General features: G+C 40.5%; 2 protein-coding genes across 5 annotated transcripts in view; both read right to left on the reverse strand.

The window, feature by feature from the left end:
• Positions 1-26,000, reverse strand: part of rabgap1 (RAB GTPase activating protein 1) — a 75,225-nt gene that overhangs the window by 15,309 nt on the left and 33,916 nt on the right. For all 4 annotated transcript variants that reach the window (XM_030434799.1, XM_030434798.1, XM_030434797.1 and 1 more), the window contains 7 exons: positions 9,888-10,001; positions 7,478-7,552; positions 6,774-6,899; positions 6,047-6,190; positions 5,136-5,177; positions 4,607-4,735; positions 918-1,010 (listed from right to left, as the gene is read on the reverse strand). In XM_030434799.1, coding sequence (XP_030290659.1) covers positions 918-1,010; positions 4,607-4,735; positions 5,136-5,177; positions 6,047-6,190; positions 6,774-6,899; positions 7,478-7,552; positions 9,888-10,001 — 723 coding nt within the window. The remainder of the gene's footprint in view (positions 1-917; positions 1,011-4,606; positions 4,736-5,135; positions 5,178-6,046; positions 6,191-6,773; positions 6,900-7,477; positions 7,553-9,887; positions 10,002-26,000) is intronic.
• LOC115592239 (probable G-protein coupled receptor 21) lies at positions 15,633-22,097 on the reverse strand. The gene has a single exon (XM_030434800.1). The coding sequence runs from the start codon at positions 21,098-21,100 to the stop codon at positions 19,868-19,870; it is 1,233 nt and encodes a 410-aa protein (XP_030290660.1). The 5' UTR covers positions 21,101-22,097; the 3' UTR covers positions 15,633-19,867.

A 26,000-nucleotide genomic window follows, 5' to 3' on the forward strand; every position in this document is an offset into this window, starting at 1 on the left:
ATCTGACATGTGCTTTCAAATCTTAAAATGATTCATTAAACGATTATAACTTGACTGTAACAACAATTAACTGTCGTCAATTTTATCAAGTTGTAGTTGAATACAAGCTCAGAAATATTTATTTTTTCCAAAAGTGAAAAAACAAGCCATTCTCAGAGGATAATAGTTCATAGTTGTTGCACCCTGGCACCTTTCAGTCTACTCAGCGAAACAGTATGAACTCATGTTGTCTAGTTTATTATGATGTATTACTGACTAGTTTATTCGGTCATGGAAACAAAGAGAGTTTGTTAATTAGTTTCTTTAGGCATAAAAAGCAATGAAGATCTTTCTCCTCTGATTAGAATTTCCTCTGCAAAACTACATAGTGCACCTTTAATGATAACAGAACTGTCCCAAGATACCTCTTCTGACATATAAATAATGGTATTGCCTTTTTAGGAGCAGTTTTTAAGAGCAAACAAAGCAGAAGTTCAGTCACGGTAATTGATGATCTTGTACTGCATCCAACCGACCCGTTACCCTTGAGATGACTTATGGCGGGTACAATTAATGGCTTTTTTGCCGCCATGTAGTTTTTCTTTCTCGAACAAGGACTGTCAAGGTCTACACAGTAAAAAAAAAAAAAAAAGGAAGATTTATTCTCTTCAGCGGAAAATTTGTCAGAATCTGGTGTCGGTTTTAACACCATGTAGAAGTAATGTAGCAGTAACACGATCTATTATCTACATCAAACAGCTGAAGAGTAATGAGATCAAATGTAATAGTTGGGATACTAAAATAGACCACAAATAGTTGTTGCCTTTATCTTTCTGTCAACACGCTGCATTAGTGCAGCATTTTAAAGCTGTCATACTGCAACAAGAAACAGGATGTCATTTTTCTTTTTGTATTGAATATTCAGTGCCCATGTCTACCTCGTATCTCTCGATGGGGGCCTCCTGCTGCTCCTGCTGCTCCCTTATGGTGTGGTACTCCTTCTCAAATTTCTTCAACTTTTTCTGGCTGATCTGTTGAGCAGCGAGAGCAGAAAAAACACAAATGTTTATAACTCCTCCACTGTAACACACATATGAAGAGTTGCGGCGATACACATGATGAAAGATATCAATATAAATCAGCACATTAGTCTTTGGCTCGTGTGCTAAAGGTGGCTGCCAGAGAAGAGTCTTTCTAATCTTTTGTAAACAAGGACACAAGTTTTTTTTAATCTTTGCTGGACCGTGGCGTTCTTCAGTCCAGTCCAGTTCTTTGTTAAGATGTAATGGAACATACGCAGAGATTACAGGCCTGGTTTGCTACTGTCTGACAAGCTGGTTTGTCAGGATATCCTCGTCCACACAGTACAAAGTGACGTGTGTTGTCCCGCTGTTTGTTGAGTTTTAAAAGGTTCTTAGGTTTACACAATAATCCAAAATGTTTAACTACTACAATACACAGAAGCAAAGATTACAGCAATTTGATATGTACTTTACCGGTAGGTGCAACTAACGATTAGCAATTTGTCAGTTATTTTCTGTAGAAAAGTGTTGTGTCAGTGTTTCACAAAGCTCACAATGACATTCTTAGATGTCTTGTTTGGTCCAAAAACCAAAGATATTTAGATTACTGAGCTGGAATCAGATCATTTAAAAAAATAAATAACTTGATAATAATCAATTATCAAATAGTTGCTGATTAATCTAATTGTTTATCAATTAACAGTTAATAGATTAATTGTTTCTGCTCTATTAATGGCTGATGTGCATAACGTTCTATAATCGATTACAGAGTTTTTTAGATTTTGTGTCATGTTTCTGTCATCCTGAATAAACATCTGAAACTGAAGGCTAAATTTTGGAAGTTCACACTCTTTATCGCCTTGTTGATGAAGGTCAGTATACAGAGTTCAGGCTTGGCGGTACACCTCTGATCACCCCAAACACTGCCCCATTTAAACAAACACACACACACACACACACACACACACACACACACACACACTTGCAGTCACATTATTGCCAACAGTTGCAGTTTGCACACACACTGCATTTAGGCAATCTCATCAACAGGCCTTTCAGTGCCCTGCTGCTGCCTTACATTGGGCTTTTTAAAAGAGAAAGCTACCATACAATGAACACTATGTGCCTGCTTTTCAGCGTTAAAAAAAGAAAGCCAACACTGCGTACAAGACTTGCTTGTCCATTATGTGGATGGCTGCAGCATCAATGCGTCGTTGTCTCCGCGAGTATGCCCACAGGTGATGCAGTCGCAGCTTTAGCGTTGTACGACGGTATATGAGATGATCCAAATTCTCCCAGCACTCATCACCTAATGATGATGGCAGAACTGGGACAGCTTGGCCCATATGTTGTGTGAGTGTGGGTGTGTGTGTGATCTCGGGGTGTGTTTGATCGCACATTCTGCTCTGTGAATGGGGGACAGACAACAGGAAGAATAAGTACAAGAGGTGATTCAGAGGCAGGAGTCTCCTCATCGATCACCTTTTCTCATTCTTCGTCTTCCCTGCTTTTTCTCACAGCCTCGACCGACAGCTGGGTCTCCAGAAGCTTCTACTTAGCGAGGCAATTAGGAACACACAGCAACCACGGCTCTCTCAAAGTACAGCTACATGAAATATTTCTCATCTTACAAGTCCTGGATCAATTATGAATTGGCAAATCACCTGTGCAGCACGATCAGCACACTAGCAGCTGAAAGAGGTTTCTTGTGAGACCACCTGCTTTAAACCACAAAATCTATCACAAGCTCTCTCTATTGCTGCTGCTCTGTTTCTGAAAATGCTAGAAAGTCTTACATAAGTTCAGCACAACAGCAGCTGCAGGAAAAACTGTAACTGCACAAACATACGTACACATACATGCTCACGTGTACTAGATAGAGAGTGTGCAGAGATGTTAACTAAAACACACAGGTAAACAAACATAAGCTTGCATTCATGTTTTTCAAGGAAATTCTCTGGGCAATTTGCATATATTAGCTTGAGGATTCAAAAGTTTGGCAGACAAGAGAAAGTAGGTGTAACAACTACACACCGGGACAAAATAAATAACCCCCAGTTTGACCCTGAGATTGTCGCCTGAATACATTTTGCTAGCTAACTGTCATTTTTGACAGCCTTTGTCACATATTCTTAAATTAAAATGGCATTTGACGACAAGTATAAAGCAAAGCAGTTAAATGAGCTGGTATATAAATGGTAGACTGACCGAGAGCAACCTTCCCCCTTCTTAAGATAGGTTTACTGTAATCCTGAGTCTGCTTTAAAGCGTTTTGTGCTGGGAGGACTGAGTGAACAGTTCAAAAGGTAAAAGACCACGATACATGACCTTAACCTCTGGCCTGCGTTAACTCTCAATTCTAATTTTAAGCACATTGATACTTCTCCTGGTAGGTAATTCAAATGCAATAATCAAAATGTTTAATCACACTTGATACAGCACTGTGTGATATATGAGGTACTGTACCTGGCAAATCTGAGCTAAAATGTCAAATACAGTTAGAGTACCTGGCAACCCAGACAGATTTATGCTCCAATCAGAGGGCAGTATCATCAGTCAATGAGGGCACCAGTAATCTGGTCAGATAATCCTCCTACAGAGACATCCAAGCTTCAGATTAGCCTACCTGGACTCAGATTTAATTTCCAGCTTGAAACGCTGCAGGTACACTGAGGACAAATGCGTTCTTGGAAATATTGTCTCTGTCCAAATAATGTGCTGGATGAACTTCTTAAACACAGTGAATCAAAAATACTCCTTAGTTACTACATGATGTATTTTATTAAACGGGTAAAAATAATTCCTTGGCTGAGTTTAATAATTACACAAAGAATATGTCCAAATAAGGACACACAAAAAAATTGCCTTTATATTGGATTTGAATCTCCTTGAAACTCCTGATTGGTATTCAGAACTGGTGCCTTTAAGATGAGCACTAAGACATCCTCCAGTTGCCTAGATTTTTACTCTGCTGGTGATCCTCTGCTCTTTGTGTGTCTCTCTGCTGCCCACCTGTCTAACTAAGAACCAAAAAGCTCTAATCTCCCCCCCCCCCACGCTGGCTCCTCTACAGTTTGTGATAAAAAATATCTCTGCCCAAAGTTACCTTCCAAGTCTGTCCCCTCCAAACTAAACTAGGCCAGGCTGTTCAAAACAGGTCAGGACACAGGTGTAAGTGTGTGTGTATGTGTGTTAAAGAGACAGAGATGGACGGAGAGAGAGGCGCCTGTGTTCACTGTCTCTGTTCAACTCGATTTAAGGTTCAAAAGTGGCACCTAGTGGTGTTTAAGTAGTAGTGCAGGTTTTATCCATACAATCAATTAATTACATTTACATCAGTGGAAATTTTTTGCGCCACAAGTTCCATTTTCACTAAAAGGACTACTTGGGATCTGTACCAACAAACATGTTTTCTTACATCTGGAGAACAAGATTTGTAGGCCAGGGCTCTGCAGCACTACTGCACTTCATCAAAATGCTGTTTTGTCACCTTAATCCAAAATATTGCAGCTTCTGTGATTTGGATTTTGCTCTCGGCCATATTGCATTAATAGTTTGATTAATTGTGCAGCCCTAATGTTTCTTTTTTTCCACTCAAAACTCACCTTCATGCTACAGGCCAGCTCCATCAGTTTCTTTGCATTTTCCTCAGAACGGTACCTCTTCGGAACAGGAACACGGAAGAATTTGAGCGCACCCTCGAAGTCTGTTTGGATCAGATCGTCTTTTGATGTCTGGGGAAAAGAAGGGCGGGAACACAGAGGCCACACTTTTACGCTACTAAAATAGATGTTTACTTACTTTTTTGCAGCATAATCCTCACTGATTGTAACAATTTTCCAAATTGTAAAAATAAACTGGATGTGAGAAACCTGGTCCAACCTCAACAAAGCAGCATGTGCACCGTTTTCAGCACAGCAACAGTGGAGGTTATTCTAAGCATGTGTCTGCACCATGTGCACATGTGTTAAATCTTTCCATGGTTTGATTTTATTTTGGCGCTTGCTGTGCCCTCCTATTTCTTCTCAGAGCAACGATTGTCAGTGTGTATGCATGTGTGAGCATTTGTGTGAGGTGTGTGTGTGTGTGTGTGTGTGTGTGTTTGTGTATTCATATTTGTTTGGGCTACCTTACCTTCAAAAGTGCCAAGGCTACATTGAAGATCACACTGATGCCCTAAAAAAAAAAGAAAAAAGAAGAAAAAAAGACACATTTTCAGATTCACGGTGTACAGAGGAACTAGGTTACTGTAAGAAGTTAACATAAACGTTGGGTTTAAAGGTCAGGATTTAATGGTATCTAGCAATGAGGTTGCAGAGTGTAAACAATTGAACACCCCTTCTCTCCCTGAATTTCCTGTGTCTACCGAGTATTCTCTGTGGATTATTTGTCAAACTTCACGGAGGAGTTTTTGAAAAACTACAAACTTAAACAGAAATACATCGTCTGAGGCCGACTGTGATTAAAAGCAGGTTTCTCTCTCTGTACTTGGGTCTGTCCATCAGTTCCTACATTTTGGAACAGTGTCCTAGTTCGTGCAGCTGTAATGTATCATTACAGCATCATGCTGCCATGCATCACCATAGCAATGATATTATTCAGGTGATGTACGGGGCATGGTTTTCACTAGAGCTGGACATTCAGGCCAAAAAAACTATTTTTATCTCCGACAAGAAATTCTTTTCCCATCAAGTGGAGACAGCTCATGGAGGCCTGTCCATTGTTCAACAAGTCTGTGTACTTCATGCTTTTTACAAACTTTATTTTTATTGAGACTCCTGGGGGCTTGAATTTGGCACAGTCAAAATATCAGCCAGCCAACCAAGAGACATCACATAAGTTATCAAAATAAACAGGACTCGTGAGCTCAGTCTGGAATGTCAAGCAAATGGTCCCTTAGAGATTTTCTGTGTTTCATAACTTGTCAATGTTTGCATGTCTAAAAATATTTTTGTCAGTATGAGATACTGTGTGTAGATAAATAACAAAAATAAAACCTGTCTTAAAAATGATGTTTGACCCAGTGTGTGTCTTTTATTACCAACCTCACACAGTAGCAGATCGATGATATGGAAGACCATGTAAAGAGGGAACTTGGCTGTGAAGAGGGTGAGGAACCACTGAGAAGCGTACATATGAGCCTCCAGACCCACATTCAGGAAGTGGTTGTATAGGTCTGGTATATACTCCTGTTTCAGACACAGAAGGAAAATATGGTAGAAAGTTTATAGAGAGAACAACGAGATTTAATAGTCAGTAAATACAACAATTGTATGCCAGCAGATGACCACTGCTATGGTGCACAGTTAAAAAAAGTACGGGTGGGGGTATGCATCAAAAATCTCTCTCTGAAGATCGTGCCATGATGCAGAAAAGCCAATAATTCTCAACATTTTGATCGCTTTTAACAATTTAAGACCAGACGATACATTCCAAAGAATGGGATGGTGAAATGTAACAGATGTAAATATGTGCGTTGAGTTTACCTTTTAAGCTGGGCTTCTTTGCCAGCCATGGTGTATGCTTGTGCCTTAAAAAGTTAGCTGGTCAAATGAGCTGGTTTTACAGTTTTACAGGTTTGCAGCATTTAGAAATGCATAAAGGTTGTCATCCAAGTTGAAATTAAGTCCATAGTTTGGAGTTGAATTTCTTGAAGACGCCTCAACACATGTATTACATGGACGCCATCTCGACTCCCTCTCCCAGTCTTAGCGAGGAGGACAAAGATAATGCCGGTAAAGCCCTTTAGTTTTTCAAATGCAGCGCACGTACCTGCATGAGTCTCTCAAGCTGGAAGAACTTGCAGTGCAGATCTTCAAAGTTCTGCTTGAAAAGGTCCCTGAGCCCGTAATCAAACATGATCTTGACCAGAACACTGAAAGCTTGCTCCTCTGGCATCTGATGAAAAAGAAAATTAAAATTGTGCCAGTTCATATTTTAATGATACATTTTTCATATGAGACTAATAAACATAATAATTTACTTAACAACATTCCCATATAAATGTCTGTTGATTAATTAACTACCTGAACTTGTTAAATATGTCTCTAAAATGGTGTTATACTTTTGCACACATCTCCCCTCAACAACTTCTATGATGACACTGGTTGTCCACTAGGTGTCACTGTTGTTGTGTTCCTGAACTGAGGGGATGCTGAAAAGCACTCTACCCTAGGGGTGTCAGATGAACACGAACATAACATACATTATTTATAAAACTAAAATGTCAGTATCATGAAATATTTCTCAATCTGTTAAGGGCAGTAACAGTTCACCATGCACATCAGATCCTACACTGGGTATATCACAGACAAAGCTCCATGACATTCGAGGTAAGCCCGGGCCAATCCTCCGACATTGCAGAATGTCAAAAAGATACCAATGTCAAATAAAAACAAAACAGCCCCTCTCGGCTCTTGAAATTATTTGAAAGGCAAAGGATTTTTTGCTGGACCCTGCTGATATGTGATACTCACATGCAGCAGCAGCACAGCAGCCAAGAAGGATTGTCCCTGGCAGTAACCAATCTCCTCGTCGTAAACAGAGTAAGCCTGAAGGAGAGGACAAAGGCAAACGGGCACGCAGTTAGTAAATGAGTTTCACAGCGAATTCAAAAATTAATGAGGAGAAAGAAATGATGATAAAATTATTTATTGTGTAGTAAATGTTGCAAACGTTGCTGTCACCTTGCAGAAGAAGCCCGTGACTGATTCACACCAATGTATTGGAGGCCACATTAAAAAATATTTACGATTTCAACAAAGAAACAAATGATGTAACGTGAAAGAGAAGCGAGGGAAGAAGAGAAGAACGATGGGGCTGACGTAAATAAAAGTTGTGGGCTATTTGAACAAAAAGTACCAAAATATTTTTTTGCCTGAGGTGTTGGCAAACCAGCCCATGACAAGTTAGGTGTCTGTGAATGTTGATATTATATTTGACAGATAGTGTGAGAGAGGTCCATGTAAATTAAACTACACTGGAAGAGAATTCAAAGACAAAGATGTTGGAAAACACCAAAAAACAACCTTTCTATTCACCATCATATCGGTCCAATAAAATGTGTATAAATATTAAGATTTTGAGCCCACAGCAGACTTGACTACAGAGAACTTGAGCTCTTGAGGGTAATACCTAGTCACTTTCATTCCTTTTTTAGAAGTATAAAGTTGTTGAATCTTTTGCACTTTGGGCTGTTAACACTAGCATCGTGAAATGCCCAAAAGGACACTGATAAGAGAAGGAACCAGAGACAAGAAGGTAGGAAAAGGAAGTAAGGAATGGAGAGCGACGCAGATATTGAGAAAATGGAGTGCATGTGAGGAAAGGGAGCGAGGGAGAGAGTTTGGAAATGTGGCCTACTGAGCTACAAACACAAATAATGAGTCCAAACGGACAAAGTGTGGATCAATCCACACATGGAGGCAAAGGGAGCGCCCACTGAATTATTCAAATGCACCTGAGGAGGTGCTTGTCTGAGAGGAGATGGATGCCCTCACCTGAGTTATACATAATGAATGGAATTTTAAAAAATATGTGTGTACAAACTGCAGCCAGGCTATTCACGTGGGACTGTGGAGCTATAGGTGAGATGTGTGCATGTCTCAGCTGTGTGCGCACGTGTTCTTTCTCATGAGAAATAAAGCAGTGGCAGTTTGCGATCGATACGTATTTTGTGACAAGTTGCCAGGTTTGTGTGTGCCTGTGTTCGATTAAAGAACTTATGTTGCTTTGCTAGACAGGCAGTGAACTCGCCGAACCACCCAGAAACAGAGCGGCTGCTCAGTTAATTAATGATCAGCTCTGACAACTCCCACCACTGCTCTACAAACTTTGTCATCAGACCTACTGTAAAGCAAGTCATTTACACAGTAATTACACTGTATTATGGGGAAACGTGACTCCACTTCACATGCAGATTTCTGTTATTTTCAAAGGGTGCTGGCGATGAACAAAATGTTTATGTCTCACCAGTATAACAGGAGGAGGGGAACACATCTCCAATTACAGTTTTCCCAATCACAGTATTATCCTCAGTAATCATGAGGTTATAAATGTACACCAGGGTCACATTGTTTACAATAAATCCACCCCCCAAAAAAAGTAGCGGTTGGGTTGTAGAAATTCCTTCCTATTTTTTCAGATATTTTACAGATGTATCTTGAGTTGCATTTGGTTGGATTGTCTTGAATTTAATGTAATGCCAATTCCACTGAAGAATTCCCTTTCAAAAGGTTTCAAAGCAGGTTAATGACGCACATCATTCACTGTAACAAGTTTCAATACAGATGGATATGAAGAGTAGTGTAAAATACCCTGCCACCATTACGTATCTTTATCACAAGTGTTTGATAACAACGCTTGAGGGACCACTGCATAGAATGCGTTTATACTGGCCAATGTATCGATATCAGAAGTCTTTACTCCCTAATATCAGTATTGGCATCAGTCCCCAAAATCTAGTTACAGTTGCACTCTAATTACAAGTTTTGTTTTCTATTTTATGTTTAAATCTGGAAATGAGGCCATCTAATTAAATATGTGCTGATTTAAACACCCGAATGTGTATTTTTGTTTTGTGTATTTTTTTTTCTCTCAACTAGTCTGAAAAAAATACACCAAAATCTAAAAACAGATTCTTTCACCTGTAGTGTCTCCACTTAAATTAATCATTAATGCAGACAGTGTGGAACAGAGTGGAGCCTAGATGGGTGGAGTACATACTGCAGATTTGTTTTTGTAGCTGTTTTTGAAGCTTTGTTCACCGTGCTGATCCTTTTTTTGATACATTTTTTTTTTTTTTTATCTCCGACTGGCCCAAGAATGCCCAGCGTCAACTTTAAACATGTATTCCAAAACATCCTCTTGCATGTGTGTGTGTCCCACCTTGCAGATCTTGTAGAGGGAGTCTTGTCCATCTCCTCCAGTGTCTTTGAAGTAGTCATGAGCTGGGAATGTCCTGTTGATGTCCCTGGTGATGGCACTGTCCTGAGGGGACTCCTGAGAATGAGACAGACAAACATTTCAGGGTAGGTGAAATGCAGCGGTGACTGTTTGTCACAGAGCGGAAGGCTGAGTCACTTAAGAATCCACGAGAAGTTTTATTACACCACTACTAGGCAGAAATTCCACAGAGGCCCAGTAGTGGTCAGTGTTTATCAGACCGTATCTGCACTACACACGGCTGTGATTTACAGTATGAGGCAGGACGAGTTTGTGGTGGCACAGAGTGTTCTCTTCTACAGTACAAGCTGTACGCATCTCCCTGTCTCTGCCCATTCAGTCTAATTTCAATAAATTTTGAACATGGCAAGCTAGCCCTATGTTCCCAAAGCTTAGATTAATCAACCAAACAAGAACTACACAACTCTGATAATATGTAAATAATAACATTCAAGGAAAACCTACCAAATACATCATGCAGCACAGAGATGTTGCTTGTAATCTATGACAGCAAGCTGATAAGAGGGTGTTTAGCTTTCATCATCACACATTTCACCATCAACAATCTGAGCTGTAACAGAGTAAATCAACTCTAAGGACTTTTTATCTGGAGAGTGGGATAGATGGATGACTAGGACAGAGAGCGGGAGAAGTGTGGAGGTGTGAATAAAAATGTATGCACTGGGAAGAAAATGTGTTTCTGAAGAGGAACAGAGCGATCAGCATAATAACCGGAGGGTGATGTTCAGCTGTGCATGTGTATGCTTTTTTTCCCAGTAAAAACTGATACTTAATGGTGCCACAGGCAAGATGAAAAAGAGTCTACAGCCAGGTCTACAGCCTTGTGAGACTGTTTTTAGACACAGCGATGGTTTACGCTCAGTGCTAACATCAGCATGCTGCTGTAACATTTTCACTAAGGATGCATGATATGATTTTTATCAGCCAAAACCAATTACTGAAATCAGAATTACCCACTTCTCATGGCTGATACCAAAACAACAACTGATATTTTCACATATTTTGATTTTTTAAAAAAGAGTTCATACTCTTTTTTAAAAAATCAAAATATGTGAAAATATCAGTTGTTGTTTAGTTTAGGTACACTTGAGGGTAAGAAAAGCTAAAATAAAGTGAGCAAAGACGGACGATTTAATACTCCACAGCTGGAGTGGTTATGATAACATTCAAAGATGTTTTCCTTCCTCTCAGAATCCTTGCTCAACATTTATTGCAAATTGCAATCACGTCGTCTTCCTCTGACAACTGTAACAATCGCTACGCCGGTGACGGCATGTTTGGCTCTCAAATCAACACTGTGTGGCTCTACTCCGGCGCAGCAGTTTGACGTCATGAGCACAACAGCTGCACTCCTTCTACTTCTTCTCCTTCTCCATCTTCTCCCTACCTACTGCGTTGGAGTGTGTAGATGATGTGCATGTTGAGTCAATGAAAGTAATTTGAATATATTTTCATTACCAGCAAATAGCCAATAATATACATTTCCCATTACCAGGCCAGTATATCGTGCATCCCTTATGCTCACAATGACAATGCTAACATGCTGGTGCTAAGCTGTTACAATGTTTATTATGTTCGCCATTTTAGTTAGCGTTTTAGCACTAAATGATGATGACACATCCTTAAAAACAGATGGAAATGTGGCCTGGTTTACTAGATTGCACCAACACTAAGACTCTTGGATGGACCCAGTCCAAGAACCAGAGTTAATTTGTTGGATATGGGATGCTACAGACAAACCAACATAGCTTTCCACTGTGCTGAGCTGAAAGCATGGCAAGACACAAAGTCTGTGAGAAAACTAGATCAGAAAAGATTGTTCGAGGTCAGGATACATTGATACAAGTATGGACACATGACCACAACCCAAACTGCATGCAGTACATATACATCTCTGGGATATCCCTCGACTGTGAGGACAGAACACCACACACAAACACACACAGATCAGTAGCTACTGTAATCAAGAGTGTAAACTAGCCAAGATTAATCGTCCTTCATTTCATTATTGATGATCAGTGTATTTGGAACAAACAACCTCTGAATAAGTAATGTGACTCTCAGACACCCTGGCCATTACATGACAAATCAAGTACACATTTGAAGATATCTTCATAGAGTATTAGGATGTGAAGCAGCTCTGAGTTTTGGACCATATTTTGGGTGACATGATATGAAATGGGAGCATTCATTTAACTCAGTAGTCAGAAATTAGTTATGCCATTCCCTGTAGTCTGGAGCTGCCTTCAAGCAGTTGATAATGAGGGAGTCGGGAGTAGCATAAAGGGTTTGCATTTATTCAGCAGTAGGTAACGATAACACCTTAACAAATTCATGCTAAATGATCAAATCACATCATTGATCCATGTGGGATAATGTTTTCATAACTCATTGAGATGTCAGAAAGCATCAGTGCTCAAAGGCACTTTTACAGGACTGAAACTTAAGATAAATCCCGGCAGAGGCTTAAAATCCTTACAAGAAAAACCCCTTGCAACCCAATGCTCACAGGTGATGTAAATGAAAGCCATATACTGTACCTCAGAAATCCCTTCATTTTAATCACCACTTCTTTTTTAAACCTCTCTTGTTCTCTTTGTAGCTAATTATACCTTCTAGGTCTCTCTGTTACTGTGCCCACCAAGTCCCTCCCTCTCTCCCTTTACCAAGGTTTCTGTTCCAGCCCCCACAGAGGAAGAGAGCGAAACAAAAATAATGTAAGTATGAGAAGAAATGCAGGAAGAAAGGGACACTACAACAAAGTGAGCTAATGGTGATCAGAGACCAACAGCAGACAGCTTTTTTTAAAGTCAATTCCAAAACTTCCACCACACCCTGTAAAACATAGTTACAGTATGTCTGTGCGTGCGTGCGTGCGTGCGTGCGTGCGTGCGTGCGTGCGTGCGTGCGTGCGTGCGTGCGTGCGTGCGTGCGTGCGTGCGTGCGTAGCCAACTCGTCTAGGTGCTTAGGGAAGTTTGAGTAATACTGATTGTTTGAGTAATTTTGGTCTGAGTAGGAGCTGTCCCCAAATCTGTCCACTTTGAGTTCTTCAAACACAGACTACATACACTTCTAATTCAGTGGAGCCGAAATGTTCAGCTCCTAAAATTGGAGAAACGATTGCCTCTCTTCATCATATAAGTTCGTAAACTAAAGTACCAGTGGTTTTTGGACTTTTGGACAGATGAAACAAGACATTTTAAGATGTCACACTGGGCTTGAGAAATTTGAGATTAGCATTTTAAGACTATTTTTGACATTTCATTAATGTGACGCACCAGGCGGTCGGGGAAGTCGCTCACATATGGCTTCACTCTTAAAGAGACATGAAAGGGCTTCTCCATAAAGCACACCTGTTAAGTTCAACCGGACTGAACTTGACCCAGAAGCACACTAACAAGCTGCACACAGGCAGAAAACTATGTTAATTCTCAGCCAAAAGCCATTGGTATTGGTGACTTTTAGAGCGCAGGGGTTTTTAGAGCTGCTGTATCCAGAAAGGACGGCCCATTACACTGGCTACAGTCTCTCACTGAATGATAAGGATCCATGTTTATACAAGCACCACTTAGCTATACTTATCTGAAGTGTTGAGAGCATGTACAAAGACCTCTGACTTAATGGCCAATTAGCTTCCTTTCTGTCTGTCTGTTCAGTTAAAGTGAAGTTCGGAATCAGGCTAGCGTGAGAGGGGAGAGAAAACATATCCAGTGTCTCGTGCCATTGGACGGAAATGTGTGAGAGCCATACAGAAAGAGACAGAAGAGGAAATGAATGCTCATGATACTGCATCTCTACATTATTGTATGACCAGTGATACTTCAACACTGAAATAGGCATTTTGGAAAATTACTCTTAATTGCTTTCTTGCCATGAGTTAGAGGAGATCAATACTACCCTCATGTAGGAAAAGTAATGAGCTAGCTTAGCATAAAGACTGAAAGCAGGGAAATCAGTGCTGCTCTGTCCAAAAGGTCAAAGATACAAGATGGAAATGCGAAATGTGAGATGTCTCGCTCCTTTCTGATCTCTGATGAGATGCACATGCACAGTTAGCGATCAGGCAGCTGACAAGGCACAGACAACATGGAAGCCACATACAATGGTTACTTTATTTATATAAACACACGCTGGGCAGGGGTCGTTTGTGCACACTGAAAAGGTTTGAATGAGGTATACTTCTATCTTTAAACTTTTTATCCCAAGAACCGTTTAGCCTGTTTATGTTGCACAGAATGATGGATTGTGATGTATTGTAGATGATTGTCTCAAATGGCAAAGTAATGATTTGTAATAGTATCGTATTGTGAGTTTCTCTGCGATTCCCACCATTAGTTCTAATTACAATGAACAGAAAATGAGGTCACTGGTACAAGTATGGTATGAGTGCTCAGTTTCTGCTTAAGGAATATCACGGGTAAGTCAAAGCACATAAAGTACTGCTAATGACAAGTAACTGCCAGAGTAGTACTGCAGGGAAATCAAATAACATCTATAAAGTGAACGGAAGTTGAGGGACAAAGCATTTTCTTCTTACCAACATACAGCAAAAACTCCTCAATGGGGGTAAGCCAAAAATGGCAGCGCTACAATGTGTGTGCGTGTAAGCATTTGTGTGTCTAAAGCTAGGAATAAAGTACCGGAGTAGGGCTCCCGTGGGAAGGCTGAGTAGCTAGCCCGCTATTGTTTATGTCCCTGATTTTCTCTGACTCAACACAATAGCTGACATGTCATTCTGTTATTCTTTCTCTGCTCCTAAAGGACCCTGCTGAGATGCCAAGAGACCATGAGGTGTTATTTATCAAGCTTGATACAAAACCTCCCCAACCTAAACAAATCGCTGAGCTACACGTTGATTATTCCACCAGAGGAAACTGCGTATGTGACAGCAACTTTATTGCTTTGTTAATAATTAGTAGAGCCTTGACAGATGCTTTCATTACAAAAACAGACGCACACAGCTGTTATTTTAATACCTTTTTTTTAAGAGAGTAAACAATAGTTATATTCAATCCATCAGTCTCTTCTTAACAATCTGTGTTTAACAGAGCAAATGCTCAAGCTATCCGCAGCCCTTACCTAAGCGTCAACTATCATTAAATCTTAATCGCCTGTCTCATGCCCTACTTTTTGTGCCATTTGTGCACTGGTACTCAGCTTCAGGACGAGCAGAGCATCAAAAATGTGTCTGATCGGAACAGAGAAGACAGACAAAAAGACTCAATGTAAATCAACATGACAATACCACATACTTCATATGCACTGCTTAGACTACAATGGCTGCATTTTCTTGTGGTGTTATTTTTCAATTGAGTGCACTGACATTTCTCACTGCTGCTTTGCCAGCATTGCAAATTCAGCAGACCAACGGCTTGCACAAATATGGTGCTGCTGTAGTACAGTCAATTTACAGCATGTTAATACGGCAACAAATTATTGTTATCTGTTAATCATCTACACTGAAGCCTTTGCAATTTGGTCAAATGATGGAAAATTCTGTGTAAATGTAAAGCTATTATACTTTGCTTATCAACTACACTTCTTGATGTTCAGCCAGCAGTATTGAGCCAAGTCTTCTGCCTCACTAAATGTAACGCAGCATGCAGCATACAACACACACACTTAACATATGTCCCTGTAAAGTAATTAATACAAGGAAGTTTGAATACACTGAGATAACATTGCATTTATTTGCTTGGCACAGATACAACATGTACATCATACAATACCATATAGGCTTGTCACCTACAAAGCATCATGTAATGAAAAATATCTTATTTTTGTCACAAAGACAACAAATTAAACATGTTTGACCATTTGCATTATCCAATCATTCTCCATCTATAAAAGCAATCTGTACAGCATAAAAAAAAAACCCTCATCACAAAGTCGACACGCCTGACACGTGAAATATGACATGGTTTGTCATGAACGGTAAAGGGTAAAACAGTCAGGGCTTCATTTTCTCAATCTGACATTTAAAAATGCATCATGGTTTACTGTGAGCAATTGTGCGCAAATGTCTTTTGGTAGGTTTCCAGACCAAGTTGTTACAGTGGTCGGGTCAGTGTCGTCCTAATGTGATAATAATCTGTTCCTCCGAACAGCTGGTTCATAAGTCAGCCATTAGAAGAGGTCTGGTGTGGCTCATTGAGAGTCTTACAAAAACACAAAGAAGAAAATCCAAGACAGATATTAAAAGAGAGATAAGAAAATACCATTACGTGGGCATATGTGTGTGTGTGAGTGTGTGTGTTAAAGTGCAATATAACAGTGAGGCTGTACTTCCTGTTCAGGTATTGTACAGTCGTTACTTGTACAGATATAATACTCAACCAGTATTCAGTAGTTGTAAAAGTGTTTTTGTTTTCTGAAGTGTAAGAACGACATGTTCAAGATAACTACTTGTGCCAGTTGCTTTTCTAGATTGTTTTATATAAGGCCCCAATTAATTCAAACATTAGATTTTTTATGCCTTTGTAAATAAAACTGTAAAAATGATATCTGGATTTACAATGAGTCACATACTTTATACAAGATGTAACTTAATTAGCTACTCATTAGGACCCCGTCAGTTCATAAGACAAAAAGGGGGGGATTCATTTAAAGCTGTTTGCATAACATGCCAATTGGAAGAAAAAGCAGCAGCAGACATCCTCTAATGTTTCTGGATAACTTGTAAAGATGTAAAACTGAGATATGGCAGATGGCAATTATTTTAATCTTCCTTCTTTGCACCTATTGCTTATATTTTCACACTTTCTTTTCTGAACATCACTTTATCTGCAGATGGCCATCCAGTTCCTTTTTTTTTATTGATTAATGATAAATGTTTTTTTTGTAGTATATACTTGCTTAGTAGTACACCCCATATACAATTAATTTCCTCTTACACAACAGAGGACTGCATTTTACCTACAAATGGCCTCCTGAACTATCCCTAGTGTCCATACTCTTTCTTGTTCTCTCTAGTTTGACCCAACATGGACGTGTACATCCACACAGCCATAGCCAGTCGGTCCCTTGAGAGCATAGGAGCCAACTGTTTTCCCACAGGAAGAGGGGAATGTGTGTGTGTGTGCGAACGTCAATATGAGCATGTTTTGGCATAAAAACTTCCCAAGAAACTTTGCCCTAAATCTTACCAATTTCTCAATAATTGTACCATTAACTGCTGTGGGAAACAACGTCTTTTAAGTGGTGAGACTTCCAAGTAAAACAAACTGCATCATCATTAAGACACAGCTTAAATCATTTCAATGGGTAACCATGCAGTCTGCATCATTTATCACTTCACATGTGACAAGAAACTTGAAATTATTACAAAAATAAATTTCTGTAGTTTGACAATAAGACATTCAATACGCCATTTCTGAACAAATGAAGATACAGATAGGAAAGATTACAATATTTGGCAATGCTTCACAGCCAAAATATTTAAAGACAACATGTGACTCTATCTACCACCATTGTACATCATACTCACATACACTCACAAAATACAGTATACTCAAGGGAAGTGATGTGCAGCTAATAAAGCAATGGGGGGTGTTAACTCCGTTAGCACCTGTGCTAAAACACTGTAAACAGTCCAGTTCAGCCAATGGTCGCATCCCAACATACCTGCACTCACATTCATACACACACACAAACAAATACATGCAAAAAAACAAACCCCAAAAACACAAGGTTTGAGATATTTTCAGTTTTACATAAGAGAGGAACAAAGTTCACCGCAACTTTTTGAGGAGAAGACTGAATTAACAGTCACATTTTTTAATTACTTAACATAACAAATTCAGGTTATTCTCTACTAAATCGAGGCTGGCTTATCAACATTTCATCTCTTCACATGCGCACAATTTCCAGTCCATGTCCGTGTCCGTGTCCTCTGAAAACAGTCCATAAATTGAGCCCTCCCTAAACATAAGAGGATAATACATCCCCAGCAGTTCATTTTCATTTGTTTGTCAAGGCAACAATATATCACTATATACTGAGAAACAGTCATATTCATGGACATAAGGCATCACTGAGCCAACACAGTGCAGTGGACTCACATCCACTCGCATTTTACTCAATCTTTATATATTAGATATTTAGAAAAAATAGAATCTAAGAATATCTGTTGAACTTTCTTTGGTAGGTTAGATTTAAGTTTATAAAGCTAGATTTTCTGTGAGTTTTCATGGTTCAATAATCTTTTACAACTACTGAGTTTATGTACAACTGGATTATTTTACGGCTTATTGTTGGTCTTGGGTAGTTCAAATTAAATATCGAGTTTAGACTGAAAAGAAACCACAAAACAACACATGGGGACAAGATGATGGAAAAAGACACACTCACACACACGCACACATACACAAATACACACGTGCAATTGCATGTTGTTCCCAGGGATCCAAGGGGTTGTTCTTTCCTCATGGTGCCACGCAGAGGTTAGCCTGCTGGCAGAGTGAATGGGCTATTTGTTTGTTCTGTTTATATGTGAATCTCCTATGTTGGTGTGTGTTTATGTGTGTGTTTGTGTGCATGCACTAGTCCCCGAATGCAGGCAATTATTCACTCACAGTTCAGCATACCCACAAGGTTTGAACTGAGGTAAATTATTTGCAGAAATAATGTAATGTGGAACTTTTTTCAATCACCCGCTTACAACCTCTCATTTGACTATTCAACCCAGCCAATCAAAGACGAGAGGAAAGGATCACAGTTCAAGGGTCGGCCATCTAAATGCTTAATGTTATTACCTTAGATTAAATAAGCCTTTTATAAAAAACAGCCCAATCATGTACCAACAATCAATGTACAATAAGTGTAAATATACATCCTTTCTTGGTCTCGCTTTGCCTTGGACATGTTTATGAAACAAGTTTAGTTATCATCAAAACAACAAAAGGTGCAATTAGACAAAGATTTTAAAAACTCATGAAGGTCAAATTCACTGAAAATTACTTTTGCTCTTCCTCAGGTTAACAGTCGTACACCAAAGCTGGGCAGAATCTTATATAATACACAAACAGCAGGCTTGATGTGTGAACCCACAATCTAGTTAAAGACATTGTGTTTTGTCTTATACAACAACAATAAATAATCTTTTCAAATTTTCTGAATTGACATCTTGACGCTGACAAACTATAATTGGTTCAGTCAATGCAAACATCCATAAGATGATAGTGTGTAGTGGCTCCAGACCTACATCAGTTCTTTCCATTTCTTTATGACTGGCTAAGCTAAAGCAATCGACCACAAAAGAGACAACAAATACACAAACACACTGTTGCATCACTTGTAGTATTCAAATACTGAAGGGGTAAAAGCACGTAATAACATATCTAAAGAGCTAAGAACTGATGGTTCACTTCAGTGTTCAGCTGTTGTTCAGTTTGCATTAATTTCTTCTTTTTTTGCATTAAACTCACTGTGCTAATAATCTGATGAGAAAAGGTCACATTATTTCACAAACAGAACACATTTCTTGGAACATTATTTTGGCAAAATAAGTTAACAATTCACTCCCCATGAATAGATTAAAATGTTTTTCAGTCAAATTTCACCTCACTCCAGAGGGTTTTAGTCCCCTGAACCGCTGTCCATGCACATAACAGTATGCTGCGTTCCCTCGGCCATTTTAAAAACACCTCGCAGGGCTATTTAGGCCTTGTTATCCTTCAGCGCTTTGCTTTTGACTCCCTTTCTCTGTCTTTGCCAGCTGTGGTGTGTGCAGAGAGGACGCCTGTGTAACCTCCAAATGCGACAGAAGCAGCAGTGGCAAATTAACGCCTCTTTCCAGGACATTTCAGCTTAAAAGGAGGAGACATTTTACAGCAATCACATCAGGCATCTTTAAAAAAGTTCAAATGCCAATTTTGCACAGCTTTCATCCTCTGAGTGTGCCTTACACATGACATGTTGTGCCAATTCCTATGTCCCTGTGACCATATCCATAGCCCGGCCCTGCGCATCCTTTTTCAACAGACCCAACGAAAGCCTTTTTGGTGTTCCCAACCCCGAAGCCACTGCCACTGCGCTGTAAACAGAAGGAGCAGAGGCGTTTGAGGCCCTTCCTGAAGGCAGAGTTGGAGAGGCTGTAGATGAGACAGTTACAGAAGCTGTTGCTGATGGCCAGCCATGTGGTTAGGAATGAGGCTGCAGGGTGGTGGTAGACCCCACCGCTCTCCAACAGAAAGTAGAGGATGTAGGGCAGCCAGAGGATATAAAACACGCTTGTGATGCGGAACAGTACCATAGCATATCGCCTGTCTGGGTATGTTGATGTGGGCTGCTGATACTGGGGTTGGGATTTTTGTGGTTGGGACAAGTGGGGGAACTGCCCTTGCTCTACTGCACTGCTGTCCTTGACCACAGATCCCACAGTTGACCCCGGGCCCTGCAGCTGTTGGGGTCTGTAACGCGCATGGCGCTCGCTGATCTCTCGGGTATGCTGCCGGCAGATCTTGAAGATGTTCGCATAGGTGAAACAGACAGTGAGAGCAGCCGGGGCGTAGAGCAGCGCAACAATAAAGGTTGTGAAAGCCGGACGAGTCCTCCATTCGACTGCGCACCACTCCACCACATCGCCGTGGTAACCGGGTTTCCCCCACCCGAGAAAAGATGGCAGGAATACCAGAGCAGAGTACAACCATATGAGAACGATGCAGCAGCGCACTCGACAAGGTGTCACCAGGGACGCATAAGTAAGAGGTCGTGTGATGGCAATGTAGCGGTCAACGCTAACACACGCCAACGACACCATTGAAACTGATTTCAAAACAGACACCATGTACCCGAACACCTGGCAGGTGAGTTTGGGATCGAGGCCCTGTAGGTTATGGAGGAGGGACAGGGAGGGGAACAGGCAGCTAACCCCCACCAGCAGATCAGCATACGCCATCGTCTGGATGAAAGCGCTGGTGGAGTGCTGACTAAGCAAGGGGGCACAGTGAAACACAAAAATTACCACCAGGTTGCCAGAAATAATGAGAATAGTGAGAAGGAGTATGATAGAGACTTCAAGGAGGCAGGTGGTGAAAATCTGCGAATAGCCTATCTCAAGCAGGCAGAAGGGAGCGGATAAGTTTGACAGGTCAGCAGAGCTCTGGTTCAGTGGATCCAGAGAGGAATTCATCATCTTGGGCAGGAAGACGTGTCTGAGGGGCCCTTCAAGGGTACAATGAACCAAAGAACCCACTATTTTGACAGGTAGCTGGCTGGTTGTGAAAGTAGCTGGGTGGTTTCAGTCCAAACAAAAAAGCTCCATGCTGCGGTTCTGTGATGATACTGCCACCATCTGTCATTTCAAACACAGGAGGGATGGAAAGGACAGCGAATGGTGAGGAAGCCCCCCTGGTTCGTCCTCGGTTCAGGCAGCTGTGGTTTTTACAGAAAGATATAAAAACCACCAAGGTAAAAACGGATTAACACACAAGAAATAAATGTGTGTATTCCTTTTCTTCTTCCTTTCGTTCCAGTAAAGCAAACTTCCCAGCTGAAGGCACAAAAAAGGAAAAAATGAAAAGAAATGTGACTTTGTTTAAAGGAATTCCAATCCAACCTTTGCTTGAAGTGCCTCTGCTCCCTATAAAGTCAGAGATGTCTTCAACATCTGCTGCAGCTGCAGAGAGCACAGACTGAAGCTTTCTCTCTGATCTGTCTCAAGTCCAGAGTCACTACATTACACAAATTATTGTGTAACTTGCTGCGTAGAAAATCGAGGGAAGGAGACCCTTCTTGTTTATTGCTGTTCCTCCTGCTCCTCTTCCTTCTTTTCTTTTTGCCTCTTGGTTCTCACCTCTCCTTCAGCACTCTTCCAAGTCCGCTTGCTCTTGTCTCAGCTCCTGTCTGGTCCTTCGCGGTAAGATCACAGCAGACTGCCGTGAGCTGAGAGGATGAAGGCAGTGCGCAGGGTGACTGATACTTAAACACACACACACACCTACAGAACACACCTCAGCTGTAATTTCTACCCAGAGGTAGCAGCAACGATGTCTGGCCTGGAAATGAGGTAGGCAGGCATACCGATGCTGGGAGAAACCCCCCCTGCGTTCATTTATTCCTCTTTGCTGTCTCTCTCTCTCTCTCTCTCTCTCTCTCTCTCACACTCTGCCTCTCTCTACAGAAACAGTGGCACTGACGCCCCTCCCCTTCCCCGTGGCTCCAACCAATGATCAACTGCAAGGGCACGAGGCTGCCTCATTCCCCCGCCCTCTCACCCCTCCCCAATTTTCTCATAATCACCCAGAGATTCAAAAATACTGTTTTACACTGTTAACATTAGTCACATTCAGTGTGTTAAGCCAGCTCTTGTAAGATTTGACACCTGAATGTTAACATCTATGAAGCTTCTCACATGAAGCTGTAAGAATCTGAATGCTGTCATTCTACAGTGCCGGGAAGTTATTGTTCGTGGTGAAACAATGACTGCATGCCTGGGTGCAGTCATTGTTTCCTATTATTAATCTGAGCAGTATAGGCCGATGGGTCCCCCTATGGCTCTGTGCATCCTAGCATGTTGAAACTACTGTGCACTCAGTATGCACTCAATGTTCTGGTGCTATACATCAAAAGCACAGAGGCAGAGCTGAATAATGATAGACTGGGTCAAAGATTATCAACAGTCTTTTTGGACGTGATACATCTTGTCTTCAGGAAGCCTTAACTGCATTCTCACTGGCTGGTTTCTTCAGCAGGCACTGAATATAACCTTATTCGAAAAATCTATTTTTAGTCATTTTTTAGACTTACAATCTACTAATAACAAACTACAGCAGCATAAAAGCTTACCAGACTGAGAGACAGAATTAAATACATGAAAGCAAAGCGCAAATAATTTAATTTGCGTTCACAGCTGTGTGTAATTAGCAGCTGATTCACTGAGACAGCAAGTAATTACGCAATTAGCAACTGGGTCTGCCTTCTAGGTTACAAAGTGCAAGTGAAGGAGAGCTTGAAAGGTGCAATGCAACGGTAGAAGTTCAGCAAGTTCAGATAAGAAAGAAAAAAATATTGATGCTCAAAGTAACATTTTCTGAGGCCACTTCAACTGAGAAATAATTTATTTTTTAGTTAGAAATGTCTGTAAAGCTAACGTAACACAGAGAACTTTAAGAAAAAGGAAGAGTGGAAATAATCTAGTTCAGGTTTTATGAGGTCACAACACATCAATCACATCAATTCTTGGAAAGAATCACATATGGCCCATACAGTTGATAGATGCCGTAGGAAACAGCTAGATCCAACTGTGCTATTCTTGTCCAATAAATAACTAGATCCTTGAGGTATTTGTTACTAAACTTGTGGATAAAGGCTGTGTAATGTGGAAGTGTCATAATCAACAACATTACATGAAACCTCTTCCTAAGTCTTCTAATTATAGCAGCAGAGTCACAGTAACAATGTTAACAATAATAATACCATTCTTACAACATACGTACTGCACACATGCTTAAACACAAACACAGTACTTGTTAGTTTTACAATGTAAACCTCACATAACAATGGTACTTATGTAATGTATAATTACACAAATGGGCTACCTCTCGGGACTTTTCAGACATAAATGTGTTGTTTTTTTGTTTTCTGCTGAACTTTAAAACTTAATATGTGCATGAGTCACTGAAAGACCAAGAGAGAGAATTCATTTGTTATAATTCTCATGTTTGTGCCAGTACTATCTGTATGCACAGTACATCACAATTTTCAGCTTGTTTTTTTAATCATTTCCTGTTGCCGAATGTTTGCTTTTGAACAATAACTTTGTCCATGTGTGTGTCCTTCTGTCTATCTGGCCTGAGAGCCCTGAACAGATATGCACCTGCACCTGATTTTGCATGTATCAGCAGATGCAATGCCTCCACTTAAAGTTGATTTGACACACTCAGCTCTATCATGTAGCATGACCTCACTAGACATTTTTTTTTTAAATCCCTCAGGGCAATCATTAACAGCCAGCTTAACATTGCAAAGCTCTACAAGGACTGGTTATGGCTCAGTTTAACACATTTTATTTTATATTCTTTAGCAGGTTAGCTCTAGCAAATCCCCCTTCAATCCCTCCTGCAAACAGTCTGTGCTAGAATAATTACCAACCGAGTTATTTTTAGATTCATATGATGTGATGATTGCATTTAATTACCCAGAAGGCTGCGCTAATATTAGAAACATCAGTGGGATGTAATCGCTGTCAGGTTCAGTGCTGCATGGTTTACATCTTCTTCCTAATGACTTTCTGAAGACTGCAGAGTTTGTCTCGTGCAGGGAAATTTGGTGTGGCGTGATGGAGACCCAAACATACCCACACAGCCGCACACACACACACACACTCACGCACACACACACACCACACACACACCAGCCTGCACCTTTCTCCCCCGCAATCCAGACACACTCCCATGCTTTCACGCACCTCCTCTGCCCACCACACGAGGAGCTAAAAATAGATGACAGTACGACGAAAGAGGTTGGAAGAAGGAGAGGAATAGGAGAAAAGGAGGAAGAAGGGATTCAAAGGAGGGACAGAGCTCATCAAAGAGGAGAGGAGGAAGAGGTGGAGGAGAGAAAGAAATGTGATATGGCGAGAACAAAAAACAACTACAAGAAAATGGAGCTGGGAGAAAGGCGGGAGAAGCAAAAGCGTGATGTTCTGTCACCCCCTTGCCAAACTGAGCACAACTTAGTCCTGTTAGCTCTTTAACTTGTGCTTTGTCACAGCTTGTCAGCCTCTGAAGTTGCTGACACTCACCAGGAAACAACACAATGGGCCTAAACGCCTGACAACACTGTCTGTAAAGCTAATGATTACAGTAATTATCACATCAAAATCAAACTAATGAATAACTGGTTGACATTATGATAGCTCTTGACTAACAAAGCTGTTATTGTTAGGGTGGAATTAGTCTTGCATAGCCAGAGACTTGAGACTTGCTGCAGCCACTATCATTCTGCCTTAGAAGGAAAAAACACTCAGGTTTGCTTCCATTTCTCTAAACCAGTGACAATTGTCCTGGACTGCAGGAAGCCCAGGATGCAGCAACGGTGCCCCTACAAAATTGTGTCAGGAGGAACATGTTTTGTTGGAATATATGCTTGTGGGGAGGCAAGACCTGTATTAAAATAGCTAAATCACTGCACAGGGACAGGTACATTTTTACCGGTAGTGAACAGGTTTAGGTAACTTTTTATTTTCAGCTTGTAGGTTGCTTCCACATAAACAGGGTTTTTGACTGCGGAAGGGGAGGAGAACGCCGACTGAAATAATCGACCTATGGGTGGAATACAATAATGCTTAATATCAAAGATGCTTCATCTTCAAGACCCAAGCAATTTTTTTGGTTTGTTTTTTTACTTAAACAGGCAATAAACAACTTTTTTGCTCTGACTCATTCTGTATTAAATATTAATTGCAAAGTGTAATGGCTGTACAAAAACGACACCACCCATGTATAGATTGGTTCCCTATAAACCTCACTTTCACAATGCTATTCTTTTTTTTTTTTTTTTTCAATAATGGATTAATTCACAAAGAGAGTGTGCTGCCATTGCGCATCAAAAACAGAGAAGGAAATTATTTTCAAATTCTTCAAATTAATTTTTTTACAGTTGTTTTTGCCCTGGGACAGGAGCCAGGCTGGTAGCTTCTGCTAATGCCGTCTTTGCAACAGCAGTGCCACCAGTAATATCACAGGAAAAGGCTAGGATGGAGGGGGGAGTTGAAAGGTTGACTATTTACACTCAAAAAAACAACAATTAATTAAATCACCAAAGCTAAAACAGACATTCTGTTGATAAACTCAGCTCATGACTATTAAAAGAATTAGATTGCTAATTGCAACCACCATCCTGGCCAACTCCAAATGATTACTATAAATACCCACCACCCATCATCATCCAGCTGGTGGCTCATAATCCTGATAATTCTCTACTGTTCTTATATAAATACAAAACGAGGCAGTCACACTGTGCCTGCTTATTAACTTATTTTCTCAAGGTGATAGAACAAAAACATAAAAAGAACTCATCAGCTGATGTCCTAT

Source organism: Sparus aurata, chromosome 12 (genome assembly GCF_900880675.1).
Source record: "Sparus aurata chromosome 12, fSpaAur1.1, whole genome shotgun sequence".
NCBI classification, from domain to species: domain Eukaryota; kingdom Metazoa; phylum Chordata; class Actinopteri; order Spariformes; family Sparidae; genus Sparus; species Sparus aurata.